Source organism: Apodemus sylvaticus, chromosome 3 (genome assembly GCF_947179515.1).
Source record: "Apodemus sylvaticus chromosome 3, mApoSyl1.1, whole genome shotgun sequence".
Taxonomy (NCBI): domain Eukaryota; kingdom Metazoa; phylum Chordata; class Mammalia; order Rodentia; family Muridae; genus Apodemus; species Apodemus sylvaticus.
The window spans coordinates 154,587,127-154,612,771 of NC_067474.1; the positions used below are offsets into that span (position 1 = coordinate 154,587,127).

At 57.9% G+C, this 25,645-nt stretch overlaps 1 protein-coding gene across 4 annotated transcripts in view; it reads right to left on the reverse strand.

Annotated features, from left to right (window-relative positions):
- Crocc (ciliary rootlet coiled-coil, rootletin) overlaps positions 1-25,645 on the reverse strand; it is a 37,959-nt gene that overhangs the window by 7,765 nt on the left and 4,549 nt on the right. For 3 of the 4 annotated variants that reach the window (XM_052177915.1, XM_052177916.1, XM_052177913.1), the window contains 24 exons: positions 23,212-23,366; positions 18,999-19,184; positions 18,824-18,907; positions 18,690-18,751; positions 18,443-18,608; positions 17,978-18,084; positions 15,773-16,009; positions 15,347-15,443; positions 14,881-14,964; positions 14,335-14,568; positions 13,689-13,888; positions 11,018-11,200; positions 9,675-9,819; positions 8,700-8,846; positions 8,191-8,421; positions 7,384-7,577; positions 7,003-7,130; positions 5,868-6,037; positions 3,983-4,162; positions 3,301-3,435; positions 2,858-3,001; positions 2,280-2,518; positions 1,489-1,648; positions 699-866 (listed from right to left, as the gene is read on the reverse strand). In XM_052177915.1, coding sequence (XP_052033875.1) covers positions 699-866; positions 1,489-1,648; positions 2,280-2,518; positions 2,858-3,001; positions 3,301-3,435; positions 3,983-4,162; positions 5,868-6,037; positions 7,003-7,130; positions 7,384-7,577; positions 8,191-8,421; positions 8,700-8,846; positions 9,675-9,819; positions 11,018-11,200; positions 13,689-13,888; positions 14,335-14,568; positions 14,881-14,964; positions 15,347-15,443; positions 15,773-16,009; positions 17,978-18,084; positions 18,443-18,608; positions 18,690-18,751; positions 18,824-18,907; positions 18,999-19,184; positions 23,212-23,346 — 3,816 coding nt within the window. In that variant the 5' untranslated portion in view covers positions 23,347-23,366. The remainder of the gene's footprint in view (positions 1-698; positions 867-1,488; positions 1,649-2,279; positions 2,519-2,857; positions 3,002-3,300; positions 3,436-3,982; positions 4,163-5,867; positions 6,038-7,002; positions 7,131-7,383; positions 7,578-8,190; positions 8,422-8,699; positions 8,847-9,674; positions 9,820-11,017; positions 11,201-13,688; positions 13,889-14,334; positions 14,569-14,880; positions 14,965-15,346; positions 15,444-15,772; positions 16,010-17,977; positions 18,085-18,442; positions 18,609-18,689; positions 18,752-18,823; positions 18,908-18,998; positions 19,185-23,211; positions 23,367-25,645) is intronic. The other variant, XM_052177914.1, reaches the window with a different exon arrangement.

Consider the following 25,645-nt stretch of genomic DNA (forward strand, 5'->3'; position numbering starts at 1 on the left):
CTCTCCACTCTGGGAGAGGGGGAGACCATCGTCAGGGAGGGGTAATGTCAATTGACTTCTGATCTGTCCTGCTGTTCACATGGAATGTGCAGTTAATGACAGTAACAGCCACACAGCCCAGGCAGCAAACACTTTCCAAAAGAACCCACGATCTTTTCACTAGTGATGAAAGGAGACGGGCCTGAGTCATGGTCCTTTCACTACTGAGGAGCCAGGCACAGAGAAGTGCAGTGATGTGTCCAAGGCCACACAGGTAAAGGCCATCCATTACAGACCTGCGACCCACGGAAAGCTGTCCTCTGGCGAGGCGCCGCCTCTCAGCCATCGGTTCCACAGGCTAGTCCCTCTATAGAGCACTAGCACCTCCCTCACCAAATCTCCTGCTAGATACGTATTCAGAAGCACAGAGTGAGACCTGGTGGCTGTGTGACACTGGGCAGATGCCCTGACCTTTCTGAGCCTGTCTGGTTGCCTGGGTAAAATGGGCAGAAGATGACCTACCTCATGCACAGGCTATGGGAGAATCAAGCAAGGCTGTCTTCAGAGCCTCCCCACCACCTTTTAGGATCTGCACACATTAGGTCTACATATCTTTCAGTTGTTAGTACTAACATAAGTCTCGGGCCTCAGGGGCAGGGGCCTAGCATGCTCCTCTGGAGGGAAGTCAGGCATGCAGTAGGCCGCCCCCCACCAGTTACCTCCTGCTTCAGGGCCTCCAAGCCGCTCTCCCCTTTCAGTAACTTCTGCCTCAGGCCCAGGACCTCTCGCCGGCTCTCCTTTTCTGTGCGCTCGCCCAGGGCCAAGCGGCCCTGCAGGTCTGCCAGCTCCCGGACCAGCCTGCCATTGTCACTGTCCAGTGTCTTCATCTGCGAACCAGAGCAGGCAGGGAGGCCAGCTGGGCCCTTAAAGTTCTGCCCAGTCCCGGCTCAGGAGGCTCTTGGGATGGACTGGCCTCAGTCTCCACAGCGGCTGGGATTGCATGCCCAGAACCATGCCCGGGTTACTACCTTACAACAGAAGGCATGTAGACATGGAGGCAGCCCGGGAGCCCTGGGCTGGGTCTGCTTGACTCACCAGCCCCCGGGGGCTACTCCTTTACCGGTCAAGTTTCCTTAAGACTGGACAAGATGCTGGGCCTCTCTCTAGGGACACTTAAGTCTCAATGTGACCCAGGGCACAGAGGTTCTGCAGAGGTTCACAGGTGGAGGGCCCCTCAAAGCCTGCAGTAACCCCAGTAAAAACTCACTGGTTCATCAAGTTGGACTTTTGGGGCAACCACTACTTTGCTTTGCTGTGGGTTCCTTTCTGGGGCGAGCTGATGGGGGGAGGGGCAGGGTATTGCATCTCCTCAGAAAAAGTCAATCACAATAGCCCGTGCACAAAGGCCAAGGGAGGAGAAAGGCCTTGCTTTTACACACAGTAGAACTGGCCTCCTGAGAGGGGTGCTACTGGCCAGAGCCTGTGGCAGGGCAGCAGCCAGGGACGCACCTGTCGCCTGAGCTCCTGCAGCTCCCGTCGAGCCTCCAGCCGCGATCGCTCCACCTCCTGCAGCGAGGCCCGCAGCTCCCCAGCCTCCTTGGCTACCGACACGCGAGCCTCTTCCAGGAGGGCCAGCTTCTGCTCCTTGTCCTCATTGGCAAGTTTCAGGCTGCAAGGTAGAGGCAGTGCTGGGACCGTAGTTCTGTGCTCAAGGCTTGCCCTGGGTCCGGGTTGGGCTGGCCCCATCCTGCCCCACCCCAGGTAGCCTAAGCACCTGCCCGCATGGCTGTCCTTGCACTGACACAGCATGTCTGGGGACAGTCTTGGAGGGAGAGAGGGGCACACCAGGGACTTAAGGAAGGGGCTGGGTTTCCAGGGTGACTGATACAGGGGAGGCTGAGTGTGACCCAGTCTCTCTGCTGCCACCTGTCCGTTCTCTGTGACTGGGCCGGCCCAGCGCTAGGCTGTGCTCAAGAGCAAGCGAGCCGTCTCCACGGCTCCCAACCATGGGGTGAAGTGGAGAGCAGGCCAAGGTTCACTTAGAGAAGTCGTTCTCTACCCGTGGGTCGCAAACCCTTTGCGGGTGAAGGAGAAGTCACATGTCAGATACCATCTGCCTATCAGATATCTACACTCAATTCATAACAGTAGCAAAATTACAGTTATAAAGTAGCAATGAAAACAACCCTGTGGTTGGGGCCAGCACACCCTGAGTGTATTAAAGGGCGCCAGCCTTAGGAAGGTTGCGAGCCACCGAGCTAGCGGGGCGCGGGAAGCGGGCGGTCCCCGGCAGCTCCCACCTGATGCGCTCGCTCTCGGCCTTCTTCACAGCAGACCTCAGCTCCTCGTTGGAGCGCCGCAGGGCCTCGCGCTCCTTGGTGCCCTCGCTCAGGCTGCGCCGCAGCTCACTGGCCTCCTGCCGGTGGGCCTCGGAGCTGTCCTGGCTGTCCCGACCCTTGCGCTGGGCCTCCAGCAGCTCGCGCCGCAGTCCGTCCCGGGTGTCCTCCACCAAGCGCAGCTGAGTCCTCAGCTCTTCCGCCTGTGGGTCCAGAATGGGGTCAGGTTGCTCAGGCTAGGGCCATGGCAGAGACGAGTTTGTGTGCCACCTCCCTCCCTGACTAGGGGTCCCAAGGTCCCAACACTGATCTACGGTGGGTGGCTGACCTCAGCTATGGTATGCGCAGGTATGCTGGACTCGGCAGTGAACTGAAGCAATCTTCAATGAATTCCCCAAACCTCCCTTGCAAACATCAGGTGCCTAATGGCTGTTTACTGACTGCCTCCTGACTGAGGTAGCCATTGTCTGTCCTCACGCAGGACTCCCAGGATGAGCCCTGGCACACGCAGCAGTGATGCCAGGACAGCAGCGCCCACTCACCTCACGCATGCAGGCCTCCCGCTGCCGGCCCAGGATGCCGGTCTGCTCCTGGAGTTCTTTCACCTTCTGGGCATGGGCTGCAGTGGCTTCCTCCAGTTGAGACCGGAGGTCTCGAAGTTCAGATGTCAGGGCGTTCAGTGTGTTCTGAAGTGGCCAGGATCCTCACTTAGTCCTGTCGTGGTCCCCGGCACCCACCCCGCTGCACTGCCCTACCCTGGCACTACCCCCTCCTGGGGCCCACCACACCTCCATGCCTTGAGGCTGATCTCTCTATACTAGCAGTCTCACCAAGGTGGAGCTGGCGGCCACCTCCTTCCGGTTTGAAGGAAGGGCTAGACCTTCCACATGACCTGGATGCATCTCCAGGGCTTCGGCTCTAACAGGCCCCTTCGAGCCATGCTGGTTTCCCCTCGGACCCAGGCCCAGGTGGGCTGCCTACCTACCCGGTCCTGTTCCTGCCGGCTCTGGGCATCTCGCTTCTGTCGCTCCATTTCCAGAGAGATGGCGGCCAGACTGTGCCGGGTTCCCATCAACTTCTCTGACAGGGCCGTCTTCTCAGACTCCTTCAGGGACAAGGCCTAGGCAGAGGCAAGGATGACAAGGCCTTGGCGTGGCTGGTCCTTTCTCCTAGCCTTCCGCAGGCGCTCGATAGCAACACTGGCCCACCGTGGAAGGACCAAGGGCAGAGGCGCCTGTTCACTGTAGCCCTCTGCTAAGAGTTCGGGAGCAGTAAAGGGCCTGGTTGATGACTGATCTAACTAATATCTAACTACTGCTTCAGCCTCCCCAGGGCGAGGACTTCCATGAGTCTCACATTACAGATGAGAAAGCTGTAGCTCAGGGAGAACGACTTGCCCAGGGCGACAGAGCAGGGTCTGTTGAGACTGTTGAGGACAGACTACAGTCGGCCCTGCTCCTTTACCTTACAGAAAATCAAGAATGAACTATCAGGAACTATTAGGTGCCTGTGGGCACAGCCTGAGGCCTCTGGCCTGAGGCAAGCAGAAAGACAGGAGAACGCGTGTCACCTGTCACTGCCACTGTGCTGGGCCTCCAGCCCTCCAGTTCTGCACTCCTAGCTGCTGGGCAGAGGGGGGAGAGCCCCGAGCCCGCAGGCTCACAGACCTGCTGCTTCTCACTCTCCGCCAGGAGCAGGCCCTCGTCGCGCTCCTGCTGCAGCGCGGCGATCTCCTCACTCAGCTCCTCCTTCTCGGCCTCCATCCGCGCCAGCAGCTCCTCCCGCTCCTGCTGCAGCTGGCCCTGCAGCTGGGCACGCTCTGCCTGAAGCTCCCGCCACGCAGCCTCCTGAGGGCCAGGGCAGGGCTGTGTGACACACTAGGAGGGGCCCAAAAAGTCCCTTGCAGACATCAGGTCAGAAAAAGGCCCAGACACCCCAGGGCTAAGAGACGCAGAAAGTGAGCAGGTCACAGTAGGGCAGGGCACTGGAAGCTGTGCAGAGGTCACCTCAGGTCTGTGAGGACAACGGGGAAACCCAGCGGCCTGGACTGGGGACAGGATGCCCCTGGGGAGGACGGTCAGCAGCCGTCCAGGGAGAAGGAAGAGATCTAGGCCAGCAGTGGAGGCCCAGAGGGAAGAGCGGGCTGGAAGCTCATGGTGGGGTGGGACTCGGTGACAGGGCCAAAGCCACAGGCACAGTCACCGGGCCTAACCAGGTGAGCTGTAGCATGGAGGGCTAAGGGGACAGTGGGGACCCTCAAGCCCAGGTGACAAAGACAACCTGAATTTACTTCTTAACCCTTTAGGTTTATTTATATGTGCAAGCATTTGCCTGAAGGTATGTCTATGCACCGCGCTCCTGCGGTCAGAACAGGGCATCGGGTTCCCTGGAACTGAAGTCACAGATGGTTGGGAGCCATCGTGTGGGCACTGGAAAGCGAACCCAGGTCCTCTAGAACAGCAGCAAGTGCTGTCAACTGCTGGGCCGTGTTGTTAGGCAGCTAGAGGGTTGTGTAGAGGGAAGTGGGGCTGGGACCCGGATGGGCAGGGAAGCTGAAGAGAATACAGACTTGTGGGCATTGACAAGGCCAAGAAAGACAGGGCCAGGGTCATAGCACATGGCTCCCTGGGACCATGATGCGGCCATGGCTGGGGTGGCTTTCTCAGGGCGAGAGCACTGTCTGGCCCCTAGTACTCCCTGGAGGGTGGTGGGTGAGGCCCTGCTTCAGGCAGTGCCCTGCCACCTACTGGCCATATATGGTAATTTCACCCAAATCCAAGGTAGTGGGGGGCGGAGGGGATCTCTCTCACCACTTTGAGTCCTGCACAGGGAACATGAAATTGCTGGAGGCGGCCCTGTCCAGGCTGTTTCTAGAGGCCCCTGCCCTAGGGATCACTTGGTATGTAGGGGATCGTCAAGGAACAGGACTGACAGGAAGTTTACTAAGCACCGGTGGCTTCATAAGACCCCATAGCAAGCCATCCGTTTCTATGGAAGGAAAGATGAAGGCACAAAAGCCTCATATAGCATCAGTGAAGAGACCAAGATGAGACAGGAGCTCAGGAAACGCAGCAGACTCAGTGTGCTTCACGTGACTTCCCCGGCCCACCCTGCCCTGTCAGCCCTGAACCGCAGCATATGAAGGAGAAACACGCAGGTGTGCACTTGTTTGTTTTCAGACAAGGCTCGGCTCGTCAGGTAGCCCTGGCTATTCTGGAACTACACAGCCGAGGCTGGCCTTGAACTCTGAGCTCTGCCTGCCTCCACTTTCCGATTAAAGCTGTGCGCCACTTTGCCCTCCTTTCTGCTGAGTGCTACACTGGCCTTCCTCCGATGACTGTGGGTCTCCATCAGGTTTGGACCTGGTTTGGGGCCTGGAGCTCTGCATATCTGACAAGGACAACCACCCCCACACACACCTTCTCAGCTATCCCCAGAGCCTCCATGGCAGGCGCCTATTTCACAGATGTGGAAACTGAGGCAGGGCAAGACAGAGGAGAGTGCAGCCAGGGAGACTCAGAGCCCAGCCTACCCCTCCCCAGCTGACCAAACCTTCTCCCGCTGGAGCCTCTGAAGATCCTCCTCATGGGCCGCCCGCTGCTCCCGCAGAGACGCCTGTGCCTCCCGCTCCGCTTGCACCAGCTTCTGGGCCATCAGCTCCTTGTCCAAGGCCGCCTTCTCCTCAGTGGCTGTTACCTGCTGCCGCAGGCCTGCCAGCTCCCCTGCACAAGAGGGACGGATGGCAGGAAGGCGGGGCTGAGTCACGGTGTCCCTCTGGGCCAGCAGACTTGGGCTGTATGAGCCACACACGGGCAAAATGAAAGGTAAGAGTGCTCTCATGGTGCCAGTGCTGACAGCCCGAGGAAGTGGCTCGCCCCCTGGGTAGCAGTTTCCCACCTGCCTCAAGGGTTCACTGACTCGTTCTCCTCATGAACAAGGGACAGAATGGCTGACAGAAGGGCTCCACAGAGGAGGAGGATATCAACTACAGTGACTCTGTTACTGACACGCTTGCTGGGTCAATATGACTCCCATGCCCTCGCACATCGCAGCACCCGCACGATGTGCCCGGCTAGTCTAACTCCACCCTGTCAAAGGCGATGCTCCAACCCCAGCAACCACTCAAGCTTTACGGAGCGTCCCATTAGGGATGGTGCCCTTCACTGAGGGACAAAGCCGTGTCCCACCTGGACCAGTAAGCACATCGGCCAGGTGTGAGCCCTCCCTGGGTCTGTCTGACTCAGGAAAGTCGCTTTCCATGAACCCAGCAGGTGCCGAGCTCCGCGGCCAAGCTGGAAGGACTGGAGTGTGTGGGACCCCTGGGCTGGGACCGCGGGGCTGAGAGCCACGGCAGCAGCTGGTGGTTCTCAGAGGTCTCCAGGGACCTCAGAACCCTCCGACTCCCTATGACGGAGGAGCGGCAGCCACAGCTGGCACTCTGCCAAGGCCGTCGCCAGCTCCTCCACCTCCTCCTGGCAACGGGCACAGCTGGTGGCCATTCCGCTACCTCTGGTGCCAAAGGGTCCTAAACTCAGAGAGGGTGGGTAGGGCCTGTTCCGGGAGCCTCGCCACAGCTCTGGACAGGAACCCAGGCCAGCCATTGCCGCACACCTCACCTAGGGCTCCTGACCCCTGACTGACTCCAGCTGAAGTCTAGCACAAAGCCCTGGGGCCCAGACCCTCGTACCAGTCAGGGTTTCCTTGGCCAGCAGCAGGGCCTGACTGTCGGCTTCGAGCTGCTCCCGGCGGGCCTCCTGCTGAGCCAGCTGCCTCTGCACGTCACACAGGCTGCTCTCCAGGGCCTCCTTCTCCAGGCTGCAGCACAGAGTCCCTGAGGCCTTGGCACTCAGCCTCCCCAGCCCCAGGAACTGTGGGCCTTAGGGTGCAGTCAGCGTGGGCCAAACGCCAGGCTACCTGCCCCGCTAACCCGGGCTCCCTGGGGAAGACTGCACCTGAGCCTGGCTCCTAAGCAACTGCTCCTCCGGGTTAACCCCAGGGCATGGCTGGCCGGGGTGTGGACCCAGCACGGCCCCCACAGGGAGCTGGGCAAAGCCCACCCCTTACTCACCGCAGGCGAATGGCCTCCTCTGACAGGGTCCGGCCCTCGCGCTCTGCTGCCGCCAGCTGCACGGCCAGGCCAGCCCGCTCCTTGGCCATGGCCTCCTTCTCCCGGGCAGCGCGCTCCAGGGCCTCCACCTGCCGCTGTGACTCCCGCAGGGCCTGCTCCAGCTCCTGGTCCCGTCCGTTCAGCTGCCGGGAGAGCTGGCCGACCCAGGGGCTATGAGCAGAAGCCTTGGCTGGTTTACCACACAGCACTCTACTGTGGGGTCAGGTCCAGCCCTGGCCTGGTAGCAGGGGGCTGGGCTTTGAGCACAGGCTATGCACTGGTGTGCCTAGGCAAACCCTAGCCTTTCCTATGCCTACAAATGCACACGTGCAAAAACTGGGGTCCCAGTCCCTCACTCTGCCCTGGGCTAGACCTTCTGAGAAGCTGAAGCCAGCAACTGAGAAGGAGAACAGGCTGAAGGGAGGAGCTGGAGCTGCACCTTCCGCCCAGGAGCCCTGGACCCCAGGATCTAGGCTGCATTCACAGCCTGGAGCCCTGGAGCCCTGGAGCCGAAGCTGCCTTCCCGCTATGTGGTTCCAGTTTCCCAAGTCCCTACTTTCTTCACCAAGGCTGGCCCAGAGCCAGCACATCCTCTGTGTGACAGAATCTTAGTCTCAGAGATAGACAAGTGCCCTCAGATTGTGAGGTAGAATAGCTTGCTCAAGGCGCTTAGTTGGTAGAGGTGAGTGTCAGCCTGTGGCTCATCCCGGAATAGCACACGAGTGTCCGGGAGTCCCCATCCACACATCTGCACGGGGCTCAGCCCACCTGGGCCAGCTGCTCCTGCAGATGGCTGCGTTCACCGCGCAGTACAAGGAGCTGCTGCTCCAGCGCCTCCCGGGCCTGCTCAGCCACACACAAGGAGCCCTCCAGGCCCTGCTTCTCCACCTCCTGCTCCAGCCTCAGCTGCTCCAACTGTTCCTGCTTCTCCACAGCCAGTGTAGTGGCGTGCTCTGCCTGCTGCTGGCGGCCCAGGAGTGCCGCCTTTTCTTCCTCTAGCTGTGTGGACAGAGATCTGAAGGAGCAAAGGGACTCTCCAGGACCGGGGATGCCCCTCCATCCCACCAACGGCCACAGCCAGTCAGGGTGAAGGAAGGGTGTCGTGGGGTTGAGAACCAAGCACCAGAATAGAGCAGGACGCCCGGAGCATCCTTCTAGGATGCACAGGACAGAAACACAGAAAGGCACACAGGACAGATGGGGTAGGGGTGGAGCCCTGGCAAGGCTCTGCAGAGTGCCCCCCTCGTGGAGGGGACATGGGGCGGTGCGCAGCGTACCTGGGCGACAAGGCGGTTTAGTTCCAGCTTGTCCTGGGCGAGACTCTCGTTGAGCGCGCTCATCTTGGACAAGGCGTCTCGCAGGGAGGCCTCCTCTGCCCTCAGCTTGGTCATGGAGAGCTCCAGCTGTGCGCGGCCAGCCTCAGCCTGCAGTGGGGACAGTGTGGGGACAGTGAAGTGACAGGGGGTAGAGATCCAGCAGAGCAGACCCTCTCAGACATCAGTCAGGCAATCCCATCAAAGAAGGTCACAGTTTGGAAGACACCTCATACTGATGAGCGGCCTGAGAAAGGACTGAAAGGCAGAGTCAGGGGTCAGTTGCAGCCTAGGGCGCCCCATGTAGAGTCTAGGCCACCAGAAGTAGGACAAGCACCTTCCAAGGACTCTCAGGACCATGACCCCCAACTTCCTCAGTCCCAGAACGCACTTCCACAGAAAGAATCAGGCAACCCTGAGCTTCAGGCTCTGGTCTCAGGAACCCCTCAAGAAGCAGGGATCTGTGGCCTAGGTTGAAAGTCAGCCTGTGGGGCCAGGGAGCCGGCTCAGGGGTAAACCTCCTGCCCCTCAAGCATCAGGACAAAGGTTCAAGTGACAGCTGTATGCAGAAGTCAACAAGGTTAATCCCCGTGTTCTCACAGCATGGTGGAGGCAGACAGCAGGATCCCTGGCAGCTGAGACCCAGCCAGGGAAGGACACAGAGCAGGGGACAATGACAGGCCTCAAATGAGGTGGGACACATGGATGGACCCCAAGGCTGTATTGACTTCTATACAAACGCCAGTGTACAGGTGCACACATGCTCGCACACACAAAGAGAAAGGGGGGGATTTAAAACACAGTAACAAATACGTAAGAATAAAAAAGTCAGTCTCCATCCAGAGGAAGGGGTCAAGGGCATGCTCGGCCCACAGCCTGACGCAGGGTTGGTCTGGCCGTGGGAAGAACCGAGTGTGGCCGGGTGGCTGACAGACTCACCTTGGTCAGCGCCTCGGTCACCTCTGCCTTCTCTGTCTGCAGCACGTCCCTCTGCAGTGTGGCGCAGCTCAGTGCCTCCCGCACCTCCACCAGCTCCCTGGTCAGCCCCGAGCGCTTCACTGCCAGCTCCTCCAGCTGCCTCTGGCTGAGGGAAGGATGCTGTCACTTCACTGCTTGCTCTGTGCCCCATGCAGGACACAGGACAGTAGGCCCGGGCGAGCGGGGCACTGGTCAGATCCAGAGTACAAGAGCCTCTCCTGCAAGGGCGACCTAGCCCACAGCCTCAGCTGTGACTCTGGGAACCGACCGTCACATCTGTACGGTGCCACGCAGGAGGTAGTTCAGATGGCATCTGCTACTTCCAAGGCTTCAGGAGCAACTGCACACCCACTACACAACTACACAACGCTCTAAGCATCACCACTGCCTATGCCTCTGAGGCAGACACTGAAGGTGAAATCCTGCCATCTCTGTGCCCTGGGGCAAGTTTTACCACCCCACCCCCAGTGCCTCGATTTTACTACGTATAAAAATGGGGCTACAGTGTCTGAAGAGATGGCTCAGCGGTTAAGAGCACTGACTGCTCTTCCAGAGGTCCTGAGTTCAATTCCCAGCAACCACATGGTGGCTCACAGTCATCCGTAACGAGATCTGACGCCCTCTTCTGGAGTGTCTGAAGACAGCGACAGTGTACTCATACATAAAATAAATAAATCTTAAAAAAAAACTGGGGCTGCAGAGATGACTCAGCGCCGAGAGCACTGGGGGTCTTCCTGAGGACCCCGCTCGGATTCCTAACAGCTACAGGGCAGCTCACAACTGTCACTCTCTCTGGCCTTCATGGGCACGAGGCATGCAGGCGGTACAGACAGAGATGCAGGCAAAACACCCAGACACATAAAAAAGGACCAAAAAGACAGCTACCCACAAAATGGAGACAACTCTCTAAATGGCGGAGTTATGCCGAGGGCTCGACACGGGAGCCCACGTGTTGACCTGCAGTTCTTGTTCCTGCTCCTGTACAGTGACGGTCACTGACACTTTCTGTTCTTGTTGGTTTTTGAGACAGGGTCTCTCTACATCTCCCTGGCTGCCCTGGAACTCACAGAGATCCTCCTGCCTCCACCTCTGAGTGTTGGGATTAAAGGTGTGCACAACCGTGCCCGGTGCTTTAAGTTTCTTAAATGAGAATTATTAATCTTTAATTGTCCTTATCACCCAAGCACGTCCCTCCTGGACCCACAGTGACTGCACTTCCTAAGTCTCAGTGTTCTGGAGTGGGGCTGTGCTGTCTGCCCCCGAGACTGCACGGGGAGGACCGTGTGGGAAGGTGAGCGGCCCACCTGCGCTCCAGCTCTCGGCGGGCCCGCGCGCCCTCCTGCACCGAGTCCTCCTGCTCGTCCTCCAGCTGGGTGTGCTGCCGCCTCAGCTCCTCCTGCGCAGCCTGCAGCTTTTCCAGCTCCTGGCGCAGCTCCTCGACCTGCTGCTGCGTCACCTGCAGGCTGTGGGTCAGGTTGCCCTTCTCCCTATAGGGCGAGCAGGCAGAGGAGAGAGAGCTTCCGAGGCTACTCTCCCCAGGGATGGGGGCTGGACTGACTACTCTGACATCCTCTGTCCTCCAGGCCAACGCCTCCAGGAAGCCTTCCCTGATGATTTCACAACTGACTCATCTCACTTACACCACTTAGCACCGGGAGCCTGGCCTTCCTTCTCCCCAGCCATCTCTACAGACCCAGAGGAATGGATGGAGATGCTGGTGTCACCTGTAAGCACCCCAGCAGGTAGAAGAGGCCAGGGCCAGGTTCCAAGGACACACTGGCATCAATGAATGGCCAGGAACCATCCTGTCATCTATCACCTCAATCTGGCAAACTGGACAGAGCTGGATCTGTCTGGCCTCAGGGTTTCCCACTGCATGAAGCAGCAGCACAACCACAGTGTCCCACAGAGAAGAAGCCACCAGGAAGGCCGAGGGCTCACAGGGAATGGCTCCACGGTCCTGAGCACAGGCTGGCTGGGGGTCCAGGTCAGGCGGAGGGCAGCCCACGCTGCATACAGAGTGCCAGCCCCGGCTATGCTGAGGGCCGCCCACGCTGCATACAGAGTGCCAGCCCCGGCTATGTGGAGGGCCGCCCACGCTGCATACAGAGTGCCAGCCCCGGCTATGCTGAGGGCCGCCCACGCTGTATACAGAGTGCCAGCCCCGGCTATGCGGAGGGCTGCCCACGCTGCATAGAGAGTGCCAGCCCCGGCTATGCTGAGGGCCAAGGTGGCAAACAACTGGTGCCACGACAGTAAGAACAGACACAGATGAGGCTCTCACCACAGACACAGTCCCTTCCCATGGGAGGGAACCAACAGTCTGGTCTCAGGTGACCCCCCTGCCACTGCCATCCCCACGCAGAACGTGAGTCTGGAGAGTCTTCCCGTGGCTGTATGACAATGACTCTGACAGTCGCACATGAACTGAGGGAACACAGGCACAGTACCAGGCAAATGGCATAGAATACAATAGGTATCGGAGGGCACACACGTGCACCTGTGCCTCCATGCTGTCGGGGCTCTAGAAGGCAAAACCAGAGCTCCGCCAGGGTCAGGAGAAGCAGAGGAGGCTGGGGGGCGGGTGCACTTTGACTTCACCTCTATTTTTTTTCTCTGTTTTGTTTGTTTTCTTTTGTTGTTGTTTTTCCAGACAAGGTTTCTTTGTGCAGCCCCGAAGTCACTTTGCAGACCAGGCTAGCCTGACTATGTAGCCCTAGCTTGCTGGGAATTGCTATATAGCCTGGGCTGACCTTCAACTTGAAACAATCCTCCTGCCTCAGTGTTCTCAGTGTCCTAACTTACAAATATGAGCTACACGTCTCTCTTTTTCTTAGAGACTTGTTTGTTTGAGACAAGGTCTCACTATTTAACCCTGACTGGCCTAAAGCTCCAAATGCCAACCAAGCTGGCCTTGAACTCACAGAGATCTGCCCACCTCTGCTTCCCCAGTGCTGGAATTAAAGGTGTGGACCTCTATGACTAGCCTTCCTGTTTTTATTTAAGAAAAGCAGATTAAAAACAGCAACAAAAATTTTAGAACTACCAGGAAACTGAGGGGAAAATAGAATGATGTCTCATTAAAAGGAATTGTAGCCAGGCAGAGGTGGCACACGCCTGTAATCCCAGCACTTGGGAGGCAGAGACTGGTAGATTTCTGAGTTCGAGGCCAGCCTGGTCTACAGACTGAGTTCCAGGACAGTCAGGGCTACACAGAGAAACCCTGTCTCAAAACAAACAAACAAACAAACAAAAAAAACAACAAATTGTATTACATTTGAATTAATTTTTGGGCTGTGTGAGGGGTGTGGCACGGCACGTGAGTGGAGATCAGAGGTTAACAGTGGTCCAGTGGTCAGTCAGTTCTCCTGACACATGCTGCTCTTGCAGAGGGGCACTTGGTCCCAGCAGCCACTGTGGGTGACTCTCCATCACCTGTAACTCCAGACCCACAGCTGACACAATTTCAAATAAATAAATAAATAAATAAATAAATAAATAATCTTCTTTTAAAAAGTCTCTAGCAGGGCTAGGCAAGTGGTGTATGACTTTAATCCCAGCTTTATGAGGCTGGGCCAGGCAGATCTCTGTATTCCAGGCCAGTCTGGTCTACAGATGAATTCCAGGACACTCAGGGCTACAGATAGATACATTTTTTTATCTATTGTCTCTAGGATAGCTGGGTTATAGCTGTGTGGTAGTGCTTTGCCCTGGCATGCACCAGGCCTTGGGTTCATTCCCAGCAAGAGGCAACCAACCAACAGGAAACAGTTCCAAACAGCGCTAAGAGCAGAATTCTAGAATGGTCTACAGCCACATGCGGCAGTCGGGGCACTTGAAATGCGACTAGGGTAACAAATGAATTTTACCTCCTTGAAAACTAAATTTCCCCACCTGGCTGGTGGGAGGGAACCCTCGGGCTGAAAGGCCTGACAGGCTAAGCCCTGCGTCCTGCTGGTCCCTGGGCCCCCGCACCTGCTCAGGAGCTCGTTGGCACTGCGTAGGCGCTGGGCCTCGCGCTGTGCATCCTCCTGGGCCTGGGCTGTGGCTGCTGTCTGGTCCCGCAGGCGCTGTAGCTGCTCCTCTAGGCCACGCCGCTCGCCCTCACAGTCACTGAGCTGCTTGCGTACGGACCCCAGCAGGTCTTGGCTGGCTTCATAGCGCCCACGCATGTCCTGGGGTATGGGGGTGGTGGGGTCTGGGGAAGCCCACTCGCTCTCTCCTAACAGCTCCATAGCCCTGGGCGAGCCTGGGGCAGCAGACAGCACCGCTCCTACTCCTGTGCGCCCCCCACTCCCCGTGTCCCGGGTTCTGGCAAACCGCCCAAGAACACCAGCGCCTCAATACTGACTCCACCCACAAAGCCCAGGCCCCGCCCCCTCACGTCCTCCCCGAGACCCCGCCTCTCGTTCCTAAGCGTTCTTTGTCCTAGGCTCAGATTCCTCCTCCCAGACTTGTCTGAGGGTCCTAGCCCCAAGTTTTATCTCCTTTTCTTGGGCTCCAACCCCTTTCCTGAGGCACTTCCAGCCATCCAAGTACTCCATACTCTGGTTCTTTCTAGAACTCTCTATCAGCAGCTATTTCTCAGGGCCCTGGCCCCGCCCCCTGGGTCTCTGGCTACCTGGACCTGTAGTTGGCGCCTGTGCAGGGCAGAGTGGATCAGAGTGAGTGTGGAGGAGTCAGAGCAGGCTGGGGACAGGCCTCGGCGCGGAGAACGACCTCGACCCGGGGAGGAATGCCGCGGCGGAGTCGGGGTCCGCTGGCCAGAGAGCCCGCGCAGGCTGCCATCAGAGGTGTCCGCAGTGCGCTCTGAGCTGCTGAGCTGGACACCGCTCTCAGTGTCGGATAGGGCAGCCTTGGGGGAAGGAGGAAGGAGTAGAGGTTAGCTGGTCACAGGTATGGGCGAGGCAACGTGACACTTCCCACAAGCCCCTTTCCCCAAGAACTCTTCCTGAGGCCATATCCGCCAGGATGCAGCCCACCAAGCAAGACCCTGCCCTTCAGTACCCTCACGGTTCTCACCCGGCTAACTGCATCAAGGCTGGGCGAGCCAGCAGAAGTGAACAGGCCCCACCCACTTCCCATTCATCCCAAGGCTCCAGGCATGGGGGGGAGGAGGGCTCAGAAATGTCTGGCCAGCCCTGTATGGCCCTGTATGTAGCGATACCTGTGCCAGGTCCCTCAGGGTCTGCTGCAGCCCCTCTCCATCCTCAGTGTCCAGGGTCGTCTGTTCCTGGAGCCGCAGGGACTCCTAGTGACAAGAAAGATTGGTCACAGTCATGCCAAAGTATGAAGTCGCTCCTTCCTGGTCCCCTCAGTTATGGAAATACCACACAGGCCTGCTGCCCTCGCCGAACAGATGAGGCCCAGAGACTCACAGGACTCACAGTGAGGAAGAGCCCAACCTGCCCTAGAAGGGCAGTTCCCTGTGGGTATGTGTCTGCTGGGGAGCAGTGGCCCTTCCCTGGGAGCCCAAGAGGGAATCGACCCTGACTCCCTTGGGCTTTGGTTTCCTCAACTGTGTACTGGCTTGCTGCAGGGAGGGCGGAAGGGCACAGAGGTGACTGTCACTGTGCTAACTGACGTGCACTGTGAGGACAGCACCCAGTCTGGATTTGGCTGGCACATCTTACCAGGGCCTCTAACTTGTCAGAGAGGGTCCTGTTGAGCTGGTCCTTCTCTGTGTTCTGGCTCTGAAGGCGCTCCACAGACAGGGCCAGCTCTGTCACTCTGGAGGGAAGAGCAAATGAGGTGAGTGGGGGATGGGCCGCCACCTCTCCAGCTCACCAGCATGTGCCTATGTTTCCCGAAACCCCACAAGGACCCCAGGATCCACCTCCCCAGGTGTGGGACCTGGAGTAAGTCACGTCTCGCCTGGGGACCTCTGATGGAATGGGCTTGCGGCTGTCTGTCATGGGACAGTAGCGGGGGCTCACCAGGAGGCAGGAGTTAGGGGTCACAGATGTCATCAGAGAGAGCTTAACCCGGTGAACCCCCTCCCAAGGTTCTAGGGATCTCTCTGCAGGGAAGTCGGCTGTGATCGGCCTGCTACCACCTACCTGGCACTGAGATGGGCCTTGTCCAGGTCACTCTGCACCTGCAGCTGGGCCAGGTCTTTCTCCCGGAGCAGCTTGGCCTGCAGCTGCTCCTCCAGTTGGGCCTGCAGCAGCTTCTGCTTCTCCAGAGCCGCCTCAGCCCTGCTCTCGGCCCGCTGCAGGCTGGCGCTCAGCCCCAGGCCCACCTCCTGGACGGCCCGGGATGTCCGGACTAGTTCCCCTCCCAGCTGCAGTAGGTCCCTGAGGAAGAGCAGAACAAGGGGGGGGGGGCATGTAGAAATCAAAACTGCCCATCACTATCTGTCACTCTCAGAATAGGGAAACAAAGTCACCTACTGTCCAGTGTGAGTGAGGCTGTGGGGAAATTGGCCTGCCCCTACACAACTCATAGGGGGCAAGTGGGTAGGCCCAGTGGAAGGCCACTAGGGAAAGCCCTTCGCATCTATGACACGTCTTCCATAGGCCCAGCACGAGGCAAGGGCAGATGGCTCATGTGGTGCAGCAGGAGTGGCAATCCTGACGATGCCAAAACATCCAATGGAAGGGAGATCACTACCAAACAAGCAATGGTGGATCCAGTTGGTGGGGCCTATGGCCCAGAAAGACTAACAGGGTATGGTGGGTTCGCCTCTGTGGTGGGTACGCCTCCGCGGTGGGTAAGCCTCCACAGTGGGTACGCCTCCCAGGAGAACGAGCAGATGAAACTGGCTTCTTCAAGAACAAAGCCGAGCGGCACAGAAGCACAAACTGGCCATTACAGTTCTCCGGAGGCAGAACAGGATGGGCTAGCCTGGACTACAGAGTGAGATCCCCACCTCCAAAAAGGGTGTGGAGGCAGTGAGATGACCTATGTGTAACGGTGCCTGCTGCCAAGCCGCATGGCCTGGGTGGGCTTGGAGACCTACACGGTGCACGGAGAAAACTGACACTGACTCACACACACACACACACACACACAAATAAAAACAAATTGGAGCCAAGCAGTGGTGGCACACGCCTGTAATCCCAGCACTTGGGAGGCAGAGGCAGGTGGATTTCTGAGTTCAAAGCCAGCCTGGTCTACAGAGTGAGTTCCAGGACAGCCAGGGCTACACAGAGAAACCCTGTCTCGAAAACAAAACAAAATAAAATAAATAAATAAAATAGCCAGAGCTACATAATTAGATCCTGTCTCAGGAAGAAAAAAAAAAAAAAAAAAAAAAGGTTTCTTTCCATACCAACTTTTTGTTTTGTTAACTTTGAAGTCCCAGTGTGGGCTCGCTCTCTGCATGAACTGCAATGCTGAGAACCCGACAGCAGGGGGCAGGCGAGTGCCGCATAGAAGTCTAGATAGCTTGACACAGTAGGTAAAGCACAGTACACAGACATGTGCCCCAGGCTAGGCGGCTCCTGTGGGAGACACTGCACTGCTGGGGGTCAGAGTCTTGCATGAAGACAGCAGTCTGCAATGCAGCCACAGATGTGTGGCAGGCTCACAGAAACACAGGACAGCAAACGCTAGACTATGGGAATCCCCCGAGGACAGCCGCTGGCTTCCTCAACACTTAAGAGACCAAAAGAAAAAAATGTTAGCCAGGTATGGCGGGTGACATAGACCTGCGACTCCAGCACTTGGAAGAGCAAGATCCAAGCATGAGGCTGGGGCATAGCCCGGTTGGTAGGGAGCTTGACTCACTCATGCAAAGCCCCAGGCTCAATCCCCAGCAATACATGATCCTGGCATGCTAGTGCATGCCTGCAATCCCAGCACACGCTAGCACACACCCGTAAGTCCAGCACTCAAGTGGAAACAGGAGGGTTAGGCATCTAAAGTCATTGTCCTCTGTACAGCGAGTCTCTGGAATACATAAGACTCTAAGAAAAAAGAAGATTAATGCCTATCTTTAATCCCAGCAATCAGAAGGCAGAGACAAGATCTCTGAATTTGAGGCTAGCCAGAGCCGCATAAGTGAGATATCTCAAATTAATTCATATTTCGTGACTATCTGTGGCTTCTGATTCAAACAATCTATGAAGACAAAAAGGCTTCAAGTCCGAACTCAGCTCCTCTCTGCTGTGTGACCTGAGACAGTCACTCAGCTTCTCTGATCCTCAGTGTGACATGGGGAAGGAGGAAGTTTCTGCTATAGGAAGAGCGTAGTCCCGCTGAGCCCCAGCAATGCCTCTGCTGGCCAGCGGCCGGTGGCAGGATGCACCCCATGGTCTCACCTCTCCGTGCCCATCTTCACCTCGCTGGCCAGCCGTCGGAGCCCCATGACCCGCCTCCAGAGGAGGAGCAGGCGGCTGTGCTCGCTGCTGAAGTAGGCGTTGAAGGACTAGGGAGAGAGACACTAGCTATGGTCACTGTGGCATGCCTGCCCCAGGGCCCTGCCAGCCTGGCCTAGGAGAGGACCTGTGTCTCCCTGAGGAACTGAGGGCCTGGAGAGACCTCCCAGCCGCCAGGGTGTGACCGTGACCATGGGCCGGTCACCAACTCTACATGCAATGGTGGCACTACACTTCCCGAGGAATAGAAGAACCGGCCAGCCTGGCCCAGAGCACGTGTGACCAAGGCCAGCTCCCAGGAGAGCCAGGACCACTCTGGTCAGGCTCCCTGTCCCTCTCCAGACTTGACTGAACCCCTGCAAGGACGCCCCGCTGCCGAGCCGAGCTCTCCCTCCAGGCCCCGCTCACCTCCTCCTCCCGCCTCCACGTCGCCTCCCTCTGCTCCAGCTCCTTACAGCTGCGGGTCCAGTCACTGGTCACCCTGCGGATGTCCTCGCTCAGAGCCTGGTTGGCCGAGTTTGCCTGGTCCAGCTGCTCTCGCAGCATGGCATTCACCTGGGCCAGGCTGGCACTTCTGGAGAGGCGGGGGAGGGGTGCTCAGCGGGCACTTGCTCACTTGTCCAGAGGGTGCCCATGGGCTATCCCACACCCTCACCTCTGCTGTTCCTCCTCCAGACGCACAAGCGCACTGTCCAGGTCCTGGCTGTGTTCTGTGTCCTGGGTGAGGAGGAGGGGCGTCAGGACAGGCGGGAGGCGGGAGGTCTAAGCCTGCCCGCTCCTGTCACCCACCCTCAGTCGCTGCTGCTCCAGCTCGGTGGACCTGTCCAGCAGCTGCTTCTCCAGCTCTGAGCACTGCTTCTTGTACTGCAGGATCTGGCGACGTTTAGGGAGCAGAGTGAGCCGGGGGTGAGTGAGGGCCAGGTGGGGCGGAGTGGAGGCGGGGTGGGGGGCGGGCAGCCCTGACCTTGGCCTGCAGCCGCTGCACTAGCTGGGCCTGCCGCTGCTGGCCCTCCTGGTAGGCCTGCAGCTTGCGCCGGTAGGAGGCCTGCTCCTCCTGCAGCTGCCTCCGCAGCTCCACGCTCTGCCGCACCAGCCCCCTGGGCTCCTGGGCCTCCAGCTCCCCAGTCTCCAGCCGCACAGCCTGCTCCAGCTGCAGGGAAGGGCCCTGGGTGAGAGTCCTGCGCCTCCTGGGAAGCAGGCCCAGGCCTCTTCAGGAGACATCAGGTTGGGCCTAAGACCCACAGTGCCTTGCAACCTGATAGCCATGCACTCCAAGGAGCTGTTACAGGCAGGTAGGCCCGGGACGCCATGCACATGGGCATGCAGATGGAGCAGGCATCGGCACACAGACAAGGCGATGCATTCAGAGGCATACGGAGCATGGCACACGGATAAGACACGCTTGGGCACACAGGGCAGACATGGGCACACAGATAGGGCATGCTGGGCACACAGATAGGACATGTTGGGCACACAGGGCAGACATGGGTACACAGATAGGACATGCTTAGATGCACAGAACAGGCACAGGCACTCAATGCAGACATGAGAATATATGTGGGGCAGGCACACACTGATGAAGAAGGAACTACCGGTAACCGAGGCTGGCTATGCGCACATGGATGGGTGGACATGGGCAAACAGTTGGAACAGGTATGGCACAGACAGTCAGGCAGAGTACACACACGAGACGAGCATACACACGGGTGGGTAGACCTGCCACACTCTGCACACATACGGACCTGGAGGCAGACGGTGAAGCGTCACCCCAGCATGCACGCAGCTCCTCCTTCAGTGTCTGCCCCACTGTGGCTGCTGCCTCAGACTGCTGCCAGGTCTCCCGACCCTCTCCCTTCCCCGAGACAAGCTCAGGAAAGCCTGGAATTTTGTTCCCCACTGGATTTAGTACCTATGACACTGGCTGTGGGGTGGGATGGCTCACACCCAGGGACTGTTTGAATCCACTGAACTAACAAGGTCAGTACATACAAATCTACTCAGAGCAGAGCTATCAACACACAGAAGATCCGAGTTCACAGAGAGCACCTGTAGTGAACACAGGCAGCCTCAAACACCCCAGGCTGACACAGAGGAGCCCCAGGAGATACAGCCTTATAATCTAGCTCTATGTCCCCTACCTAGCACCTGCTTTGGCCTCACCCCCATCTCTGTCACCTCACAGGAGACACCCCCCAGCCCTTCCACCCACCCCCACCCCCGTCTAACTTCCTCCACTCCAGCTACTGTGCAGCATGCCAGCCCCGGAACCCACGGGCACACAGACGCCTGTCCCCTAGGCCTCTCAGCCCTGCCCAGGTACCTGATGGCCCCGGCTGCTCTTTCTGGGGTCCCTCAGCTTCTAGCTGTTGGGGAAAGGGGCTGGGGGGAGGCCAAAGATGAGCATACACAGGGACCCTAACCCAGGTGACCGATGCTAACCCACGCTTACCATCCATCTCCCAAGCACCCAGGCTGACCAGCAGGACCCTCAAACACACACAAGTTAGGGCGACCAGTCTAAGGAAAGCTAGCAAGAGGGGAGAGCCTTTCTTGCCCACACTAACCAAAGGCCCAGGCTAGGTCAGTGGCCCTCCAGGCCTACACTAGCCCAATACACCTGGTAGATGCTGAGAGCCTCCCACAGTGATGCTGGTGGGCAGGGTGACTGTGCCCCCTGGGATGACACTAACAGAGAGGGGTCAGCACAGCCCATGGGGGCGACACTGTGAACTGAGGCTGCTAAGGAAGGCGGCAAGAGGAACTTCTCTGTATCTATGACAAGTGTCTACACAAAGCCCAAGCAAGCCTAGAAGTGGGCGTTGCCCGCATCTGTCACATAGCCCTGGGAGGTATGTGTGTCATGTGTCGGTGAGTGTGCCTCACACATGGGACCTTGCCTTGTGTGCTGGATGCATGGGGACATGTGGTATCTGGCCCTTCTCATGCTCCGAGGTGAGGTGCATCTGGACAAAGTCTCTGGGGGTAGGGCGGGCACTGTGTCCATCTGCGTGTACCAGGACATGTGCTTGTGTGTGTCTGTGTATGACAGAGGAACCTGGGAGGAGAGTCTGGGCTCCCTGGTCACAGGTGGTGGTAGTGACTGCACTTGCATGTCACATGTGTGAGTGCCTTTGTGGGCTGACAGGCAGTTCATTTGTGCAGTTTGTTGTCAGTGTGCAGACAGGAATGTGTAGAATGCCCTGTGCGGTTTGTTATGGGATGCACGGTGCTGAGGCTGTCCACCCAGGTGCTGCTGTGCCAGGGCAGGACTGTGTGCTCTGGCTACATATAGTCTGTGAGTTTGGGGGGACCAAGCCCTGGCTGTCCTGGAACACACTCTGTAGACTAGCCTTGAACCTAAGAGATTCTCTGGCCTCTGCCTCTCGAGTGCTAAAGGCCTACACCACCACCTCCCTGCCGGGTGGGTTTGTTTCTATGTGTTGTGTTCTGTGTGGGGTCTAGCTGTGTTGTGTGTGCTTTGCCCCTCCGGATGGCACCAGCACTATTGGCTGCTGCGGTGTGGAGGGGTTTCGACCAGTAACTACCGACTCCACCTGCTTCCCGGGTGCTCGGTGCCAGGCTACTGCAGGCCAGACCTCACCTCTCTCCACAAACTCTGCCCTTTACAAAACAGCCTTTCCATGTGACTTGTAATTCCAATGGAAGGAGGCTGCCCCAAGAATGGATAAAAGTAGTTTACTGTCTCCTTAGCAACCGTTGCTCCCCTGCCCCATTAACTCACTAAACCCAAGTTGCCATGGACACAGAACTGGGGGTATGAAACGGAGAAAAATCTGTTCTCCAGCGCCAAGGAATAAAGCCATTGTCTCTTTCCCACGTATCTCACAACACCTGTTTCTTGAAGACACTGAGGACCTGGGAGGTGCCCTCTGGGAGTCCTACCTCAGTTTCTCCACAGGACACGCATCGGACAGAGCATGGAACCCTGGCTTCTTGTTCCACTCCCTACCCCAGGGGGATGTGGGGTTTGAAGGATGCAAACAACTTCACTGATTGGTCCCAACCTAGTCTGCCAGGCCAGTGTGGCCACGGGGCACCTGTCATCTGCAGGCACAGGTTGACGCATGCGCCATACAACCACAGCCCTGACCGTGGTGTCTATCCAGGTCCACTGCTGACCTTGGGCCTCAGTTTCTCCATCTGTAACCACTAGATTCTTATGCTCTCTCTGGACCCTCCCCCTCCAGGAAAGGCCTTCAAGGTCATTTTCACCCAATCTCTGACTGCTTGCCCAAACTGTCTTGGGCACACAGCAGTTAAAAACACAGGCTATGCGTGCCAACATATAAGGGGAAGATCTGAAGGGACAGAGCCCCCACCCCCACTGCAGACCACACATAAGAAGAGACCGCCGACCTATCCTGCCCTCCCTTGTCAATCAGGGGCCAATGTGTCAGTTGCTGAAGCTGGCACCTAAAAGGCAGTCCCCAGGGGACTGGCACTGCGTCCTGGGCCAAGAACGATCTAGCCTGCAGGAGGCTGGTTCTGGCCCCTCAACAGTATCAGCCCAGTGCTCCTCCCACCCTGTCTCTGCACCCCCTGCGGACTCTAAGAAATGAATTCTGTAGTGTCCTTGGAGCTAGGGGACCACCATGGGGCCCTCACTCTGTTCCTTAGCAAGCCCCAACAAGTCAGGCTTGCTTGAGCAAGTGGACGCGGGCTTCCAGACAGACAGGGCCTCCCACTAGCACACCCTGGACCCTACAGCGGCCAGCAGGCTCCCTGACATCCCTGGACGCCAGGGTTCTTGTTTTAACTGGCTGTGACATGGGTCGGTCATGGTTCCCTCCCTCTCCCTTTCCTTCTCCCTCTCCCTCTGTCTCTGTCTCTCTCTGGACCTCCATTTTCTCCTTGGTTAAATGGGCATCATCAACTTTGGCCCACTGAATATAAAGCACTGAGCATCTTTCTGGCACACTGGAGGCATTCCACAAACGGGAGCCACCATTAAACCCATTACCCTCCCCCCACCCCAGCACGCTCCACCCTTCACCCACCTCTGCCTGCCCTCAGCCGCCATCACGCCCTGGTCACCGAGCGCTCAAGGCCACTCTAGTTGGCAGAGCTCCAGTCTGAACCAGGTGTCCTCCCTCCCGAGCCCCGTGGGCCTGGTCAGGACGCCTCCCTCGCCCGCCCAGGCCAGCCACAGCACCCACCCTCTCGCTGACGGCGTTGTACTTGATGGCGAGTTCATCCCGCTCTGCGCGGCTCTGGGCCAGCTGGTCCTCCACGCGCGACAGCTCCTGCTGCAGCAGCTGGTTTTCCTCCTGCAGCGACAGCAATGAGGCCATCTCCGGGACCTGGAGTGGGGCTGACAAAGGACAGGGGCTGAGGAGGAGGACTTCTGGCTAGCATGGAGGGCCACTTGCCCCACAGCTGTTCTACTCATTTATGAGACAAGATGGTGGATGGGGCAGGGGCCCTGGGAGGAGCCCGGGTGTGTGTGGCTGCAGCACCTGGGGGCCGAGAAAGCTGAGAAACAGGAAGGTTGGCAAGAGATGGCAAGAGCTAGACTTGTGTAGAAACAACGACATCCCCAGGACATACAGGAGGAAGCCTCTAGCTGCGAGTCAGGAGGATGCCTTTCTGTAGCCACCCACCCTCGAGACACAAAGCTCTGAATTCTTGCTCCCTCCTTTTCTGAGGACTATTCAGGTCTCAATTTTACTCATCTGTTAAATGGGTGGAATAGGATTAGACCACGACCAGAATGCGGTAGAGCTTTACTCGAAGGTGGGGCTTCTCATACCTTTGCTTTGTCTCCTTGTTTTTGAGATAAGGTCTCCCTAAGTAGCCCAGGCTGGGGTGGAACTCATGATCCCCTCCCCTCCCCCTCAGATGCTGAGATTTTAGGCAACCACCAACCATCACACCCAGTTCTCTCGGAACCTCAAAAACTACAGTGTAAGTCAGTGGCAGCTAGCTTGTAACTTTTACCCTGAAAAACACGACACACTGCAGGCCTTCTAGCCCTCGGGACTGAGGGGAGGATCATTAAGCCTCCCCACCTCTGGGGAGTCTCAGCATCATTGGCCCATTCAAAGAGACAGCCCAGGCCTGACGTGGAGTCTGAACCAGATTACAGCCGCCATACAGCCGCCATACAGCTGCCATACAGCCACCATACAGCCACCGGCACTCCACACCACTAACAAAGCAGCTGACCTTCCATCCGTCCAGGTGCTCAGGCTGCATAACCAAGTTATGCATGCTACACACCAGGAGGACCTGCTGCATACCAGGAGGACCTACTGTACACAAGAGGACCTGCTGCACCCCAGGAGGATCTGCAGCACCCCAGGAGGACCTGCAGCACCACAGGAGGACCTGCTGCACACCAGGAGGACCTACTGTACACAGGAGGACCTGCAGCACCACAGGAGGACCTGCTGCACACCAGGAGGACCTACTGTACACAGGAGGACCTGCAGCACCACAGGAGGACCTGCTGCACACCAGGAGGACCTACTGTACACAAGACCTGCTGCACCCCAGGAGGATCTGCAGCACCCCAGGAGGACCTGCAGCACCACAGGAGGACCTGCTGCACACCAGGAGGACCTGCAGTACCCCAGGAGGACCTCCAACACACCAGGAGAACCTACTGCACACCAGGAGGACCTGCTGCACACCAGGAGGACCTGCAGCACACCAGGAGGACCTGCTGCACACCAGGAGGACCTGTGGCACACTAGGAGGATCTACTACACACCAGGAGGACCTGCAGCAACACCAGGAGGACCTGCAGCACACCAGGAGGACCTACAGCACACCAGGAGGACCTGCAGCACACCAGGAGGACCTACTGCACACCAGGAGGACCTACTGCACACCAGGAGGACCTACAGCACACCAGGAGGACCTACTGCACACCAGGAGGACCTACTGCATACCAGGAGGACCTACAGCACACCAGGAGGACCTGCAACAACACTAGGAGGACCTGCAGCCCTCAGCTTTTGTGCCCAAGTCATTAGGCCTCTCTAACAGCCTAGTCTGAGCTGCCCCACAACCCCACCCCGAATTGTAGCCTCAGACAGCTCACACTATCCCTGGTAGGAAATTCAGTATTGGGGTGTTCAAACCTGAAGCAGTGAGTGGAAAGGGTTAGCCCTGCCCTCTCCTCTAGCTGTGCCGCATGGGGAATAACTAAGTTTATTGCATCTCAGCCTCAGTTTGCTCTCTCTGTGTGTATTCAAGGGGTAGGGGCCAGGGCTGAGGACGCGGCTCAGCGCGTGAGGCACTTGCTACATACACAAGCATGAGTAGCTGAGTTCCAATCCCAGCACCCGTGTAAAACGCCGGGCATGGCCCCACGGGCACCTGTAACCCAAAAGCTACTCAGGAAAGAGCCGGAAAGTCAACAGGACTTGCTGGCTGGCAGTCTAGCTCCAGGCTGTGTGAGACCCTGAGGTACGGGAAGAGGTAGAGAGCATCAGAACACCTCTTTGTCATCCTCACAGGAAATGTATCTCTGTACACACGTGTGTAGGAGCCACACATCACCCACACGCGCGCGCGGGCGCGCACACACATACACACCACACACACACACACACACACACACACACAGCACCATCTGAGTCATGG